Source organism: Amphibalanus amphitrite, unplaced genomic scaffold (genome assembly GCF_019059575.1).
Source record: "Amphibalanus amphitrite isolate SeventyFive unplaced genomic scaffold, NRLGWU_Aamphi_draft 000106F_arrow, whole genome shotgun sequence".
Classification (NCBI taxonomy): Eukaryota; Metazoa; Arthropoda; class Thecostraca; order Balanomorpha; family Balanidae; genus Amphibalanus; species Amphibalanus amphitrite.
The window spans coordinates 592,501-606,909 of record NW_024881601.1 but is presented as its reverse complement, the minus strand read 5'-3'; the positions used below and the strand labels follow the sequence as shown (position 1 = coordinate 606,909).

Genomic DNA, 14,409 nt, shown 5'->3' with positions numbered 1-14,409 from the left:
TATCATTGTGTTTTGTGTCTGTATCCCTAACTGCTCAAAAATATTTGTCAATAAATAAGCAAACAAATAATGCGTCTTTTTCTACTGAAAGTAAGCCCTCCAAGTGGCAAGGGACGAATAATAGAAGGTACCTAATTAATTGCCATCTATTCATTCAATTCATAAATCATAGGCAATTCAGGGCAGCGATCGGCAGCGCCCTTACTGCATGGCACTGCGGATCGTCCATGGGTTTCTTGATGACTCCGACTCTGACTCAGACTTTCAAAAATCAACTCTGACTTTGATTTCAAATGTCGGCTCTGACCGACTCCGGCTCCACAGCCCTAGCAGGTCTACGGAGGCAATGGATTTTTGGTGACTCCGACTCCGACTCTGGCTTTCAAAATCGACTCTGACTCTGACTCTGGTCAGAACTGTCGACTACGACCGACTACAACTCCGACTACGGAACCCTGAAAGGTCTGCGGAGGGGGTCGAATTTCGGTGACTGACTCAGACTCCAGCTTTTAAAATCGACTCTGACTCCGACTCGACGACTCAGGTCAGAACTGTCAACTCCGACCGACTTCATGACTCCGACTCCGGAGCCCTACTGGCATCTATCACGCCAGGGAGCTGCAAATCATATGTTCCGTGGCGGTTTATGGCATTAAAGTCGATAATGCCGCTGAATCGCACTATGAAACACCCTTATTGGCTGCAAGAACCACGAAAGTTAGCGCATCACCACTGGAAAACGTGACAAGATATCGATTAATTGGCCCTGGATTTGGATAAATAACATATTGATGATCATATTAGCACACATTTACATTATCATCTATCTCAAGTTTGCCCTCCAGGCGGCTCTAAACTATGGCAATTTCCCTATCTTCAACATGTAAATGCCCTCGGGCGTCCTCGTGGTGACGTAGGCATGGGAGTGCCAGGTTGGTAGGAACTAGACTTCGACGCCCCCTGCCTATATATACTTGTAAATATATTTGTAAAAGCCTTTACTGGATGTGCTTTTTACAGAGTTAATACGTTTACTGGATGTGCTTTTTAATTTTTATCTTAGCTCATTGCCTCTGTATGCATTTTGTTACTTTTTCATCTTAACTTTTAATAATGTCTCGTTTATGCAGGTTGGCTCATTAGCATCAACCCACCACGTGGAATGGTCTGTAACTAAACAGAACGGAATGAAGCAGAACAGAACTTTTCAGTGGCAGTGGGATAGCTCAGTTCAGTTGTTAATTGGGCTAATTGTGTGTTAGTGTGACCATGCTGAGGGCTGTTCACGGGCCCTGTGTGCGGTCGGACCGCACACAGCCTCCAAGCTCCGCCCACTGCGTCCCTACGTCAGCATTCCGTCACCGCACACTGCGATCGCTGTGGGACTGGCCACAGCGGACCGTCCACCGCACGCAGCCGTGACGTCAGAGCCGCCTACCCATCCCCTACCCCCACGCCTGCTGGACGTACCGCACACACCGCACGCAGCAGTGTGCGGTGCCCGTGAACACCCCTCTGGCGGTCGGACCGCTCACAGCCTCCAAGCTCCGCCCACTGCGTCCCTACGTCAGCATTCCGTCACCGCACACAGCGATCGCTGTGGCCGGTCGGGACTGGCCACAGCGGACCGTCCACCGCACGCAGCCGTGACGTCAGAGCCGCCTACCCATCCCCTACCCCCACGCCTGCTGGATGTACCGCACACACCGCACGCAGCAGTGTGCGGTGCCCGTGAACACCCCTCTGGCCTTGGGACGTAGCTTGGCCATAACCTTGGCTTGGTAGCAATGGCCGCGGTCATGGCCATGGGCTTAATTTCCATGGGGTCTCAGTCTAGACTCTATAGGGACATTTGCCTCACTTAATTTTTATCCATTGGTTGCCTGAATTTTGAAGAATATCACAGAAGTTCTGCTTTCATTGAACCATTGTTCCATTCTGAATTTTGATATTTAATCTGATGTTATTCAAGTGCTCCCACTAGGCTTAGAAATAGAACCCTTGAAGTTTTCTTGAAATGCATTAAATTTGTGAGGTACGGGGACCCGCAGTTGCTACTGTACAGCAGCCCTGAGTAAATTGTCCCAGCACCCTCACAGGGAACAACGATAAGCTGTCAGAGGGCACGCACAGAAAACCTCAGCTGCTCTTGTACAGGGATCGGCAGTCGATATCAATGTTATCGGTTGTTACTGGACAGGACAGACAGTTGGAGTTGGGGCTCGTGTACAGTAGCAACTGCGGGTCCCCGTTCCAAGATAGGTAGGTACCTAATAACAGACCATGTAACAGGGTTCATAACTCAAGGCATTTGCCTGGAATTAAGTCAAAATTGCCTTTAAAAATATTTGAGTTTGTGAGGGAGACATTTTCAATGGTACTGAACTCATCAAGCATCAGTTTTACTGCTATTTCCTAATTGTTATATTTTCTCTTTCATCAGTTTCTATCCTTCCTTCTTTCTCATTCATAAATATGCACCTAAATTTTAGCATGTCATTCTTTTCTTGTCAATGTAATTTGCAAATGAATGACATGCAAATTTACTGTTTTTTTACCTTTTCAGATTGAGATTCATGAGAAGGTTGCCAAGAGCCAGTTGATGTAAAGGGGATAGTTAAGTGATAACCCTTGTCTTTCAGTATGCCACATAATGGAGTTATCATTGTTCATGTTGGTAAGTATCTTGATCTACAGCTACAGCTTATGAAAAGTGGTAAGGGTCATGCTGAGTTCATTGAAGTGAAACTGTCTTTCTTTTACCTCAGCAAGGCTTGTGTGTTTGTTACCAAATACCAACACTTGATGAGTTAGATCAGTGGCAGGCTGCTTCATATGTTATAATTCAAATTTGTGTCCAGGTATCAAGACACAATGTTCCCACTTGCTGTGCTACATGATGCATTTTTAAAAATAAAAACTTCTATAAAATTAAACTGCTTTGAATCATATTCAATTTGAAAAAAACTATATTTTCTCCAGTTACTGGGAAGCCACCGCCTACCAGATATATCAGTGTGTTCCTCTAGCAGCACCTTTGTAGCTTCTCAAGCTACTCGACCCCATTGATTTACCATTGAATTACAATAGATATCAGAGCCAGACAATCTGAATCTGTTTAGACAATAAAATCCGCTCGTTTTACCGGGCACGTGCCAGTAGGGTGCTCCTAGGTAGGGTGATGTCCGTCACATTGGCAGTTGGTTTCTCTGTATTCGTGTCTCTAACGTATGTGACACCCTTCCTCAGGAGCTGGCTACCACAGCCAGAGCAAGGTGTCCGAGTACCGGAAGGCATGCTCGGACGCGCTTCTCAAGGTAAGAAGACGTCTCTCCCGGCTCCCAGTCCCATCCCCTTCCAGTGACCTGCCCCTACCGCTGCCTCTCAATGACATGGCCCTGTACGAAGCAGTGGCGCGGCGTTGACCATCCCCTAGCGCGCCTATTTCGGGGAGTGGTCGTTTGGCATGACGCACCAGACGTCCTTGTGGGCCGGGCCGGACCGCCCTGCGGGCCACAATGGTGTTAGATCGTACTCGGCGCGATGAATTTGGGCCGGACGAGGGGGAGGGCTGACGCAACAGTCCCCTCGGCAGCGGCACCGCTGCCATGCATGAGGTGGGGGGCTGTCGAAACCGGCCGCCGCCCGCCACGTTCCGGCAGGACGTGCCGTGCCAGGCCGGGGCCGGGGAGGGCGGGGAGGGGTCGCCCTGTGATATCAACAGCCCAGGGGTCGTTGGGTACGATGGTCGGTGCGCCGCCCGCGCCGACCGGGCCACCCAACCATGCAGGGGTGACAACTGACACGGCTGGTTTTAGCTACCCACGGAACTGGACTGGTAGTGCCGAGAATGATTGTGATGAATTTTGATTGACGGGAAATGCCGGTCGGTTTTTGGTTGCGGACTAAGGACACCGATTCCGTTCCGCGGCAGAACGGTGGAATGGGGGACTGTGTCGTCTGCAGCATAGGGTAGGGATTGGCGTTTTACGGTGCGATCTGTCATACAGAGTCTGAACGGGCTCTGTATACTCTGTGTCTGTATATCTCCTTCAGCGATCATTCTCTGCTGTCAACGAGAACTCCCGCAGCGGTAATTTCCCAACCCTCGACCCGACTGCCAGCCCCACCAGTGACCCAAGACCCAAATTCGTAATCCATGACCCATGACCTCTGATGGGCGAATTGTGACCTCTGACCGGTGACCCGTGCTCCCTCAGGCGGTGCAGCTGCTGCGCGCCGGTGTCGAGGCGGCCGCCGTGGCCGCCGAGGCCATCTCCGTGCTGGAGGCGGCGGCGTGTACAAACGCCGGGCGCGGCTCGAACCTCACGCTGGACGGCACGGTCGAGTGTGACGCCGGCCTGATGGTGGACCGCGGCGCCGGCGGCCGGTTCGCCGGTGTCGGCGCCGCGCCCCGGCTGGCCCACCCGGTGCGCGTGGCGCTGAGAATGCTGGAGGTGCAGCAGAGAGGACTCTCGCTCGGCAGGGAGCCGCCAAAGTGAGTGCGGTAACGGCCGAGGGTGCTAGAGAAGGGGATGAGAGAATGTCCTTCCCCGGAAGAAAGGATGGTGGAGAGTAGTTTATTTCTACGTAACTCGTTATCTTAAGAGTGAGACTAATATCTTCACAGAAAAACAAGGTTATTGTGAACGTCATCCCGAGGTTACGTAACATTAACGTAACAAACAACTGGCAGTTACGTTATCACTTATCTGTGTTTTTGGCTGAGTCATTCAGTCGTCATTAAAAAAAAATGTATAAGTCAGTGACTGACTTTGTTGATCTAGGCCCAAGGATCTAGCCCACCAGTAGAGACCTCTCTCAGCTATCTGTGCAGCCGTGTCCAGCCCTCCCTTTCTCCCACTGCTACCGTACCATGTCTGACCCTTTGTCCCCCTCCCCCGTCCCCAGTCTACTGGTGGGCGAGGGCGCCGTGCGGTGGGCCGAGGCGCAGTCGCTGCCAGTCAGTCCGGCCAGCCACCTGGTGACCCCCGAGGCACAGCGGCGCTACGACAAGTACCGCCGGTCGCTGGACGAGGTCGACCGAGAGCGGACGGCCGACCGGAAACGGCCCCGGCTGGAGGCGGCAGACGTAAGGACGGCGCTCGGGGGAGCCGGGGGAGGGACTGTGAAAGGAAACGGCGTGTTCCCGTGTGTCATTTAGCAGCTGTGCGTAGGTCGGTGATGAAGTAGCACGTGATGTAGATTTCACCATTCCTTTGGGAGCGTTTCCTTGAGTTGTGAATATTTGTACGCGTGATTTAACAGATGCTATTCAGCGATCAAACTTCGCTGGAAATATTACCGGCATGCTGCGGCTAAATTTGGAAAGCCAAAGTCGTTATTGTAACACAGTTTGAAGTTTGAACTCTTGTGAAAGTTAAGTGTGAGAGTTTGAGTACGAATAGGATCCTGGTTCACATAATCGTCATGCTGGAAACTATTTTCAATATTATTACGGCCACTGGTCGATTTATACTGTCTAAAACAAGACTGCAACTGTAAATGCATTATGATGCTGCTTCTTTTAGTTTAGTTGAGCCTGCTGTGTAGTGTAATGCTGTCGCCGACGCCCCGTCTAAGCACGCGATGTTCCCCCCGGCCCCTCCCATCATGCAGCCCACGGTGCGACACAAAAGTAGAGAACCTGCCGGAAGCACCTTGTTTGCTATGGGTTTCCGCCGAAATTGTGCTGGACGTCCGCCCTTTAGCAGATCCAGGCGGCGGTTTAACCAACGAGTTCTGAAACCGGCAGTCTTTAATCACCATGTTTTAATAAAATGGTTATTGTTACTAACCCGTTTCGGTCCGTCCGTTTCACAGGAGACGGACAGCGAGCTCCGTGACACGGTGGGTGCCGTGGTCCTGGACTGCTCGGGTCACATCGCGGCAGCCTCCTCTAGTGGGGGCATCATGCTCAAACACCCCGGCAGAGTCGGACAGGTGAGCTGCTGATATAACCTGATGACAGGGAGAGGTCACACTCACAGGGACAAATATCAAACACCCCGGACGAGTCGGACAGGTGAGCTGCTCATATACCCGACACAGAGACACACAGGGCAGGGGAGGTCACGGACGGATATCGGACGCCCCGGACGAGTGGGACAGCTGGGAGGTCACGTACCCCAATGGAACGGACGTCACATACCCCACGCAGAAAAGGAAGGCCACAATGTGACCTGTGTGTGCTGTCACATTGTGACAGATAGCTGTCACATTGTGATGTGACAGCAGCAGTGTCCCTGATTGGCCACATCAGGTCACGGTGGTACCGATGATGTCACATACCCTACGCAGAAAAGGACAGGTCGCGGTGGGAAAAGTGGGTTGACATGGGGAAGAGTGAGGTCACAGCGGAAAAGTACGCGAGGTCATACACCATAGTGGCTCACGTTAGGTGACAGTGGGACAGATGTTAGTACTAGATGTGAGTTTAGATACTGTGTTCCACTGGCACCGCTGTCAGATATGTGCCCTCCTCAGAAACCCGTGTCCATTTGTGACTGTTTCCTTTTGCCACCGGAGCAGTTTCAGTTCAGTGATTGGCATCGGAATTAGGCGGACCTACCCTGGCTATCTCCCCGAAGACTGGCCTGGGCTATGTCGCAATACGGAACAGGATCATTGAGCAATAGTTTGCTATTTTAGCTGCGCAGTCCTGGCACCGACTGCTGGACCCTATGGCTCAAGATGGGGAAATGTTTTAGGATTGACGTCGATACATGTTGAGTTCATTCACATTGAGACAATTTATGGACGCCCACACGCAACGCTATGTGAGTTTCCACTTGTCAAATCAAATCTTCGAGGGTACTGACGTCGGTTTCGTCTGGTCTTGCACTTTTGGCCATAGACCGTGGGGAAAAGCTGCCACCAATGTTCAACTCTAGGCCCTCGGCCATTTACAGTCCTCGCTGATAGCCTTCCCGACTCCCGGGCACGGGGCGCCCCTGACGGCATCATTAGGAACCACTCTGAAAGGACGGTAATGGGGAGGAGGCTCTGTACCACGCCTGTTTATTGATTGGGCTCCATCAAAATTGCGCAAGGCGGATATGGGCCGCCTGGAACATGTACCAGCTAAAGGCCTGAGCCCGATGATAATTTAGTTAATGGAGTTGGAATTGGCAGCAGCGGTGGGTGTGTGGTAATCCCACATAGCTATGAACGGCGCTCGCCATAACAGCAGTCTGGGTCATTAGTTCACCGGTGTTTCCGCCAGGAGACGGCGTGGTGTGTTGAGCCCATATGTAATTATGTATCGGCAGGTGGCAGTGGGTTAGCTAGTTCACCCGTAGTATCCGCCAGGTCTGTAGGTAGGTTGACTGCCGCGTGTGGTCTGTTTGTTCTTAGTTCCCCATATATCCGCCAGGCGGAGTGTTTGGCTCATGCTGCCGTATCGTATTGCGTGCGTTCGGCATCCGGAAATCATGTAGAATTATCCCGGATCAGTGAGAATTATCGGAGTTCACGTTCGGTATCGCGACAACGAAAAATTCTCCCAGACAATTATTCCGCGCTGGGGAGAATCTGCGGACATGGGGCGTTTTCTGGAAAACTGGATGTTTTCCGTGTTGAGGTGGGAGGTATTTTTGATAGTGGTGATCAAATGGTTTTTGCTTTTGATTTCTAAAGATAAACTGTAAGATGTGATGGCATATTGTGTATGATGCAATATCGTAAATAACTAAAGGTGTTTGGAAGCTCGAAAATCAAAAGTAAGCCAAATTTCTGTGACCGTCCAGGGATGACATCCGTGATGCCGAACGCTCAAGTGAGGGGTATTATCCCGTGGATAATTCTCCCCTAAACGGGGCGTACCGAACGAAGGTTGTCACCAATAATTTTCCGACCGAGAATATCCAAAGGATATTTTCCGGATGCCGAACGCACGCATTGTTAGCTCTCGTGTCTCCGCCAGGTGGCGGTGTTTGCGGCTGCTGGACAGTGTGTTAGTTCTCCGTGTCTCCACCAGGCGGCGGTGTTTGGCTGCTGGGCGGACTGGGCCAAGGCCCTAAATAAATGGGCGGTGTGTTAGTTCCCTGTGTCTCCACCAGGCGGCGGTGTTTGGCTGCGGCTGCTGGGCGGACGCGGCCGCCACCACTGGTCGGTACGGCGTGGGCGTCTCCACCTCCGGCACCGGCGAACAGCTCGTGATGAGCTGCCTGGCGCGGCGCGTGGCGGCCGAAATCAGCCGCTCCGAGCACGCCATCCAGGGACTCCAGCTGGGACTCAAACGAGGATTCTTAGGTGGGTATAGGCTCGTCGTGACGGTCTGTCTGTCAGGGGATCACCACCCGTCCGTCGTTTCCATCCTCAGGATGCTGAAATCCTTCTCCACGCCGCAACACCCTGGGCTGGACAGGCACTATTATCTCATGCGGGCTGCTCCCTTGGAGCGGCACCGCTGCTCCTGAGGGAGCGCACCCCGTAGCCGGGTGCAGAGAGTGCTTGGAGGGCTGGCCGGCCTGTCCATTCGGACGGGCTCAGTCCCGGCGACTCTCTAGGGTGTCTGTACAATGTCTCTCCCTAATTCCTATCGTCCTTCCGGCTTTAAAATGGTCTTGTCAGACCGACAGGGCCTAACCCAACAAAATAAAACAAACAAACAAAAGGGATCACCGGCCTAGCCAAACAACGTTCGGATGCCCGATACCAGCTGCCCTGCTAAGTGCTAGATAACCGATATTGTGATATTATCATTCATAACGTGTCTGCGATGTTGTGTGAGAAACTTTTCAACACCGTTCAGCTGTCCGGTATCTATGTCCATCAGTTGACTTCGCCGATGCGTGCGTGGGACAGATCGCTGCGAGCCTCAGATGCGAATCATTCACTAACCTCCCTTGTCCTGAGTCCAACAAGCCTGGGCCATGCTCTACATCAGGCCGTCCTCTCCCGTCCTGTGCCGTCTGACCGTCTTCTTTCTGTTAGCTGTCGTTTCCCCAATGTCACCGTCCCCCGGGTCCGGTCGCCCCCTTTCCCGCTTTGACCGTCTTCCCTCGCGTCTCAGGCTCCCACTACGTCCCGCCGAGCAGCCAGCGTCTGGCGGGGGCCATCGCGCTCCGACACGACCCCGGCCTCGGCGCCGTGGACGTATCCTGGGGACACTGCACCGCCAGCTTCGTCCTAGGGTATATGGCCGCCAACTCCGACAGTCCTCAGGTGAGTGGGCGACGGGTGGCAAGGAAGAGTAGAAGTAGACTAGAATAGAGTAGAGGCAGGCTTAGACTGAGCCAGTTTGGAGGTAGCTGACAGACAGAAATGAAATCTGACATAGAAGAGCGGTAGGGTTGAGGGCTGACTTGAAGGAAGACAGCGGAATGCTAGGCGGGATAAATTGGACAATGATGAGCGGGTGAATATGACCGGCAGGTCGCTCTTCCAATGTGCAGCGAAAAGTCATACCCAGCTGTTCTGTGCATCGGTCCGTATGCTAGAGTAAACAAGTTTAAGGAATAAATCGTACCGGATACGAATGACGAAAATAACGGTGCCATTGATGCCTTGCTGCTTTGACTGACCTCTATCGTCCCTCCCCAGACACTCTGCTCGCGACTACCGCCGGAAGGCACGCCGGGCGCCACAGTGCTCTCTCAGGCAGTCTCCATACGCTGCGGACCCTGTGCCGAGCACGAGCCGCGCGACCGTCCGGCGAGCGGCGCCGAGTGGGCGGCGGGGGGAGCTGACGGCGAGCAGGGCGCGCCCGGACTCTGACGGAGCCGGGGATAGACGAGCGCTGGTACAAACCGACACGGGTGCCGCCGACCGACGGGCCAACACGACAGGGATCTCCCGCCCGCTCCGCGGCTACGCTGAGTCGCGTCCTGACACGCACAGTGTTATATCTTGACATGCGTCGTGTCGCCGGCCGGCCGCGGAATCGACAAGAGTGTCCTCACAGATGTGACTCTCAAGGCGGTCGGCCTAAGCCACCCGGTGGAACTATGCAGCCGTGTAGTGCCAACACCCACATCGCACTTCGTTTCTGCTGAACGTCTGACAGCGCACACTGGATTCCGGACTACCTCAGCTGCGTCGCAGCGCCGCGCCGCCGGTCAGCACCTCATCTGTGTGTTAGGGACTCGGTGATTGCGACGGTGACCTAGAGAAGACTTGAGACTGGGATCGGGGCGAATCTCCCCCCCGGTGCGGGCCGACAGAACGGGCTTCGTGCAGCGAGCTTAGCCGGACGGTTCGTGGACGGTTGTTAGGGCAGAGTGGTGGCGCCAAACAAGGGCATCCATACGTCAGTTTTACTGGCGGAATTACGAGTACCTTTTACTGAGTTCGCGCCCGCGTCGTGTTGTAATGTCTGACAAAATACAGCCATTGCTGCCATGCCTCCATAAGGTCATGTATTTTCGATTTCACGACACTTCATCACATTTCTTTCGGGCTCTTCTTCGCCCGATATCTTAACAAACCCGCTTCTCATACCTTTCCCTCACGGCGGCTGTGGGTCAGAGCTGCTGTTTCCAGACAAATTCCTCGCGGTAGGGCCGCTCGGGGTCGGCGGCCTCGCAGCTCTCGGAGCAGGTGTAGACGGCCAGGGTACCCCAGTCGACGCTGTCGCCCATCTCGTCCAGATCCAGGTGGTTGAGCAGCTGCGGCAGAATCTAACGGACGGACGGACGGACGTCAGACGCGGCGGAATAGGAGGCCGTGGGCGGGTGGGAGGCGGGACGATTTCGCTGGTGAGGGATCACTTGACATCGCAAGCAGTATCGGGCACTTTTATTTACCGTGAACATTGAAAAAGTTAATAATTAGCCGACCATATTAGTCAAAACGCAATTCGACGCACAATAGCGTGTCTTGCAAACTTTTCACATAACCATATCCGTAAGCTTTTCTATGATTGAATGAATTTTGCCACCCCCCCCCCCCCGTTTTCTCTGACTAAAAGTGTTGCGCATTCAGACCTCTACAGTCTGCAAACAGTCCGGCACCCTCACCTGGAACTCGAAGTGCCGTTTGGCGCCACAGGAACAGTTGGGTATGTCCGTCTCGGCGGGCTGGTGGTCTTTGCTGACCCAAAGTGGCGCCCCGCCGCGCCAGTACCGGATCACCTGCTCCGGCTCGCGCGCCACGCGCTTCCGAAAGCGCGCGAACACCGGGTCGTCGCCGCTCGAGGAGGCCATCTTGTCCAGCTCGTCCACGTCGGCATCTGGACGACGGAGGAGGGGCGATGAGGGGTGATGCTTTATGTCCATGTCAGTCATGCAGCATGACTTTCCAAATACGCCAGAAGGCACAGAGGGGAAAAGTGGTCAAAGGAGAATAACGAGTAGCTATTTAAATAAAGATAAGCGTATTTCTACTCAATTACAGAAAAGGCTAATTGAATTGAGTAACTTGAACCTCAATCAATATTCAAAATTATCAAAAAACATGCGTTCATTGATTCATTGACGTAAGGAATATCTTCGTTGATTCATGACGTAAGGAATATCTTCCAACTTCGCTTCGCGAATAAAGCGGATCGAAAAGGGTTCCGGCCAAGAGCAAGCTTACTGCTTACCGGGAAGAGCCTCGATCTTGTCCTTGATGAGTGACGCGTAGTCGGCCATACGTTCTTCCTCTGTCTTCTCACGCTTCTTGGAGTCAGCCGGCTCGTCCTCAATGACCACCTCGGATTCTGGCAGCAGGAACTTCTGGCTCCCGGAGCCGGCGCCGCCAGCCTCTAAACAAAACAGCGAGGGACGTCAAAAGGTAGCACGGAGTCGCGGTTGTCAATAGTGACTGAAAAGTAATATCAGCAAATATAATCATCGTTAAACCATAGCAAAGAAATGAGCGCAAAAATGACGTGAAAATTAGTCATGCGTCGATCTAGATGTGAGGTGACGTTTTTCCGACGCTAACCCAAAAGCTAAACCACAAACCTTTGCATTTTTTCTTATGTCCATGTTTCCAGTCGATGGCCTGGTGCTCTCGGCTGCAGTAGTACACCTTCTTGCAGATGGAGCAGTTCTTGGTGCCCAGACAGCCGCAGACGGCGCACAGCGTCACGTGGTGCTCGGCCGAGTGCTCGTCGGGCCCCAGCAGCGGCCGCTCCTCCTGCGGCGTGTCAGGGTAGTAGGGGTTCTCCAGCGGCAGCTGACAGCGCAGCGCCGCCACGCCGCCCGACGGCCGCTGCGAGCACTCGGGCCGCCGGCAGATGAACACGAACACGGTACGGTGGAAGCAGCCGGCTCGCTCCTCGATCGGCGCATACAGCTGGCAGAGGAAGACGAGCGGCGCGCTGCAGTGACCGCACCGCAGCGCCTCAGACGGCGGCAGGTGGCGCAGCTCCAGCCACGCGGGTCGGCCGCCCACCTTGGTCGGGAAGTAGCGGCTCACCAGCTTCCAGGGCTCTGTGCGCTCTACAAATCCGAGCTGGATGTCTTGGTGGTCGCCAGATGCCTTCTTGTCTTCACTGGCAGCAGCCATGACATGAGTTGCAGTGTGCAAATGTCACAGTAGCAAACCTCTGCCAGCCACACCTGTGAACAAAAACCAGCCAGAATGTGCTAAAAATGCTAACAGTGGCCACGGTGTGGTGACGTAACGCATAGATTTCAATGTAACTTCAAATTGTTCCAACAGAAACTGGTAATTACAACTTTGAATTTCACTATTTCTTTGGCCACATTGTACCTGACAAGCATTAATTAACATGACATTTTAAATCTTAAAAAGCCATAATTTAGGTAGGTATCCTGTTGAACATGATTTTGCTTAATTTTCCCCTCTTGTCTTGACCCACCCATGTTTGGCATGTACTTCACCAGAAGATAAGAACAACCGAAACAAACTTTAAATTTCGTTAGCCTAACTTACATACCAATTGATAAGCTTTCGGATCCAATTTACACGCAAAACGACAACAGTAAATACAACACACGTGCGCGCAGTGTGCGCTTCGCGTGATCGCTGAATGAGACCTTGTTCGTAAAATAGCTATTGACCCTTGATCTGGTGACATATTTAAATAAGTCTCTAGATAATGAAAACATCTTTCGATCAAAAGGTGAAAAAATATAAAGAAGCTGAAAAGGCAATGTTTTGTGAGTGATTCTTTATTTCTAATAATTTTCGAACCCAGCACAGTGGTTTAAATCAATGTTTCATCATTCTTTCATTTTCAGATCTAGGGACTTTCGTTATTTATCTTGTGATAAAAGGGTGGCCTTTATCGGGAAAGGGATGACGAACGCGATAACGTTCAATAGTTTCGTCGCAGGTGCGCCGGTTGAGGCTGTTAGAAAATAATACAAATTATTTTGGTGCAAACATCAAAATAAGATAAAAACGATGAAAACCAAGGTATATAGAGAATTGTGATCAAACCATAATTTTTGGGAGAACGGTTTTGGTCTTTTTGCGAGGTTCTATGTCTGCCTATGTGCGAAATGCTCAAGGACACTGCAGCAAGTTGAGGTAGGTGTTTTTGTCCCTATTTATAAGTATTTAATTGTGTTCTTTTTTAAATATTGTTTTTAATTCGATTTTTTTCTCCATGTTCAGTGTTGTCTGGTGGATAAGGTGTCTTTCTCAGTCCAGATACTTGGCTGCAGGTAGCGAGTGCGAGTGCGGCCTGCTGCCTGGGGCCAGACCCAGACTCAGACTGGACAAAATACACGTTATGCCAAATATGTCCAGCATAGTGGCAGGATTGTGCCAAAAATTTTCGTGCATGTCCAGCGTAACTTTGCATGCACCTAATTGAGTTGTTCAGTGTGTGTCCGCATAATTTTTGGTGAAAGACGGACACTGATTTAGTCGGCACGCTGGTCAACCTAGCAGCATTGGAGATCGGTATTGGTATGGAAGACCTTGTTGAACATCGCAGAGTGTCATTAGGTAATACTGCAGTGGGTTCCTGCCCACTGGCCACTGCGTTATCGAGGGGAATGAGAGCGCGGACGACCTGGCGAAACAAGTGGCCTCCCTGCCCTCAAACACCCGCCCTCTGACCAGAGAGGTTCATTGTGCGGCCTCGCATCAATGGCGCGACACCTGGTCCGAGTCACTATTCGAACCACTCCACGGGAGCACGCTGCCGCTCTCTACCCCGGAGAGGACCGAGAGGACGCCGTTTCGGTGCACCAGACGAAGGCGGGCCGCTGGGGTCGCTCGCTCCAGTACTCTGCACCGAATTGGCTGCCTCCACTCCACGGCGTGCCAGCAGTGCCCAGACAAGCGGTGCCCCGCGGCGCTCTGCGCCGTGTGCCGAGAAGAAGCTGATGTGCACGTGCTGCGACGCTACCCCGCCCCCGCTGGCTCCCGCCAGTCTCGAACACACCGCTCCGCCGATTTTTGTGGTCCCGGAACTTCCGGGTCCGGCCTCATTTCACGGCACGACGCTACAGTGCGCTAAGCGTTTTGAGGTATTGGTTTACATGGAAATAAAAATTTATT

General features: G+C 52.5%; 3 protein-coding genes across 7 annotated transcripts in view; 2 read left to right on the top strand and 1 right to left on the bottom strand.

Moving 5' to 3' along the window:
* Positions 1-983: 983 nt before the first annotated feature.
* On the top strand, positions 984-10,352 carry LOC122380780 (threonine aspartase 1-like). Of its 4 annotated transcripts, XM_043364248.1 has the most exons (10): positions 1,001-1,021; positions 2,567-2,677; positions 3,250-3,317; positions 4,221-4,354; positions 4,406-4,498; positions 4,912-5,092; positions 5,824-5,943; positions 8,061-8,253; positions 9,017-9,168; positions 9,547-10,352. In XM_043364248.1, the coding sequence occupies exons 2-10, from the start codon at positions 2,644-2,646 to the stop codon at positions 9,718-9,720; spliced, it is 1,149 nt and encodes a 382-aa protein (XP_043220183.1). In that variant the 5' UTR covers positions 1,001-1,021; positions 2,567-2,643; the 3' UTR covers positions 9,721-10,352. The 4 variants fall into 4 exon arrangements, with proteins under 4 accessions (XP_043220180.1, XP_043220183.1, XP_043220181.1 ...); XM_043364245.1 differs by having other exon boundaries at positions 984-1,021; positions 4,221-4,498; XM_043364246.1 differs by having other exon boundaries at positions 1,001-1,165; positions 4,221-4,498.
* On the bottom strand, positions 10,336-12,935 carry LOC122380781 (programmed cell death protein 2-like). 2 transcript variants are annotated; one of them, XM_043364249.1, is made up of 5 exons: positions 12,833-12,935; positions 11,892-12,491; positions 11,528-11,689; positions 10,962-11,173; positions 10,336-10,622 (listed from the first exon to the last, which is right to left on the bottom strand). In XM_043364249.1, the coding sequence occupies exons 2-5, from the start codon at positions 12,436-12,438 to the stop codon at positions 10,467-10,469; spliced, it is 1,077 nt and encodes a 358-aa protein (XP_043220184.1). In that variant the 5' UTR covers positions 12,439-12,491; positions 12,833-12,935; the 3' UTR covers positions 10,336-10,466. The 2 variants fall into 2 exon arrangements, with proteins under 2 accessions (XP_043220184.1, XP_043220185.1); XM_043364250.1 differs by having other exon boundaries at positions 12,755-12,885.
* Positions 12,936-13,208: 273 nt separating this feature from the next.
* LOC122380779 (zinc finger and BTB domain-containing protein 17-like) overlaps positions 13,209-14,409 on the top strand; it is a 14,444-nt gene continuing 13,243 nt past the window's right edge. Inside the window, exon 1 of the mRNA XM_043364244.1 lies at positions 13,209-13,428. The gene's annotated coding sequence lies outside the window, so the exon portion shown is untranslated. The remainder of the gene's footprint in view (positions 13,429-14,409) is intronic.

Coding starts and splice junctions, on each gene's coding strand:
- LOC122380781 (XM_043364249.1), bottom strand. CDS start 12,438: ATGGCTGCTGCCAGTGAAGACAAGAAGGCATCTGGCGACCACCAAGAC. Junction 11,174..11,527: donor CAAGATCGAGGCTCTTCCCG/GTAAGCAGTAAG, acceptor TCCGTCGTCCAG/ATGCCGACGTGGACGAGCTG. Junction 10,623..10,961: donor AACGGCACTTCGAGTTCCAG/GTGAGGGTGCCG, acceptor TCCGTCCGTTAG/ATTCTGCCGCAGCTGCTCAA.
- LOC122380780 (XM_043364245.1), top strand. CDS start 2,644: ATGCCACATAATGGAGTTATCATTGTTCATGTTG. Junction 4,499..4,911: donor CTCGGCAGGGAGCCGCCAAA/GTGAGTGCGGTA, acceptor CCCCGTCCCCAG/TCTACTGGTGGGCGAGGGCG. Junction 5,944..8,060: donor ACCCCGGCAGAGTCGGACAG/GTGAGCTGCTGA, acceptor TGTCTCCACCAG/GCGGCGGTGTTTGGCTGCGG.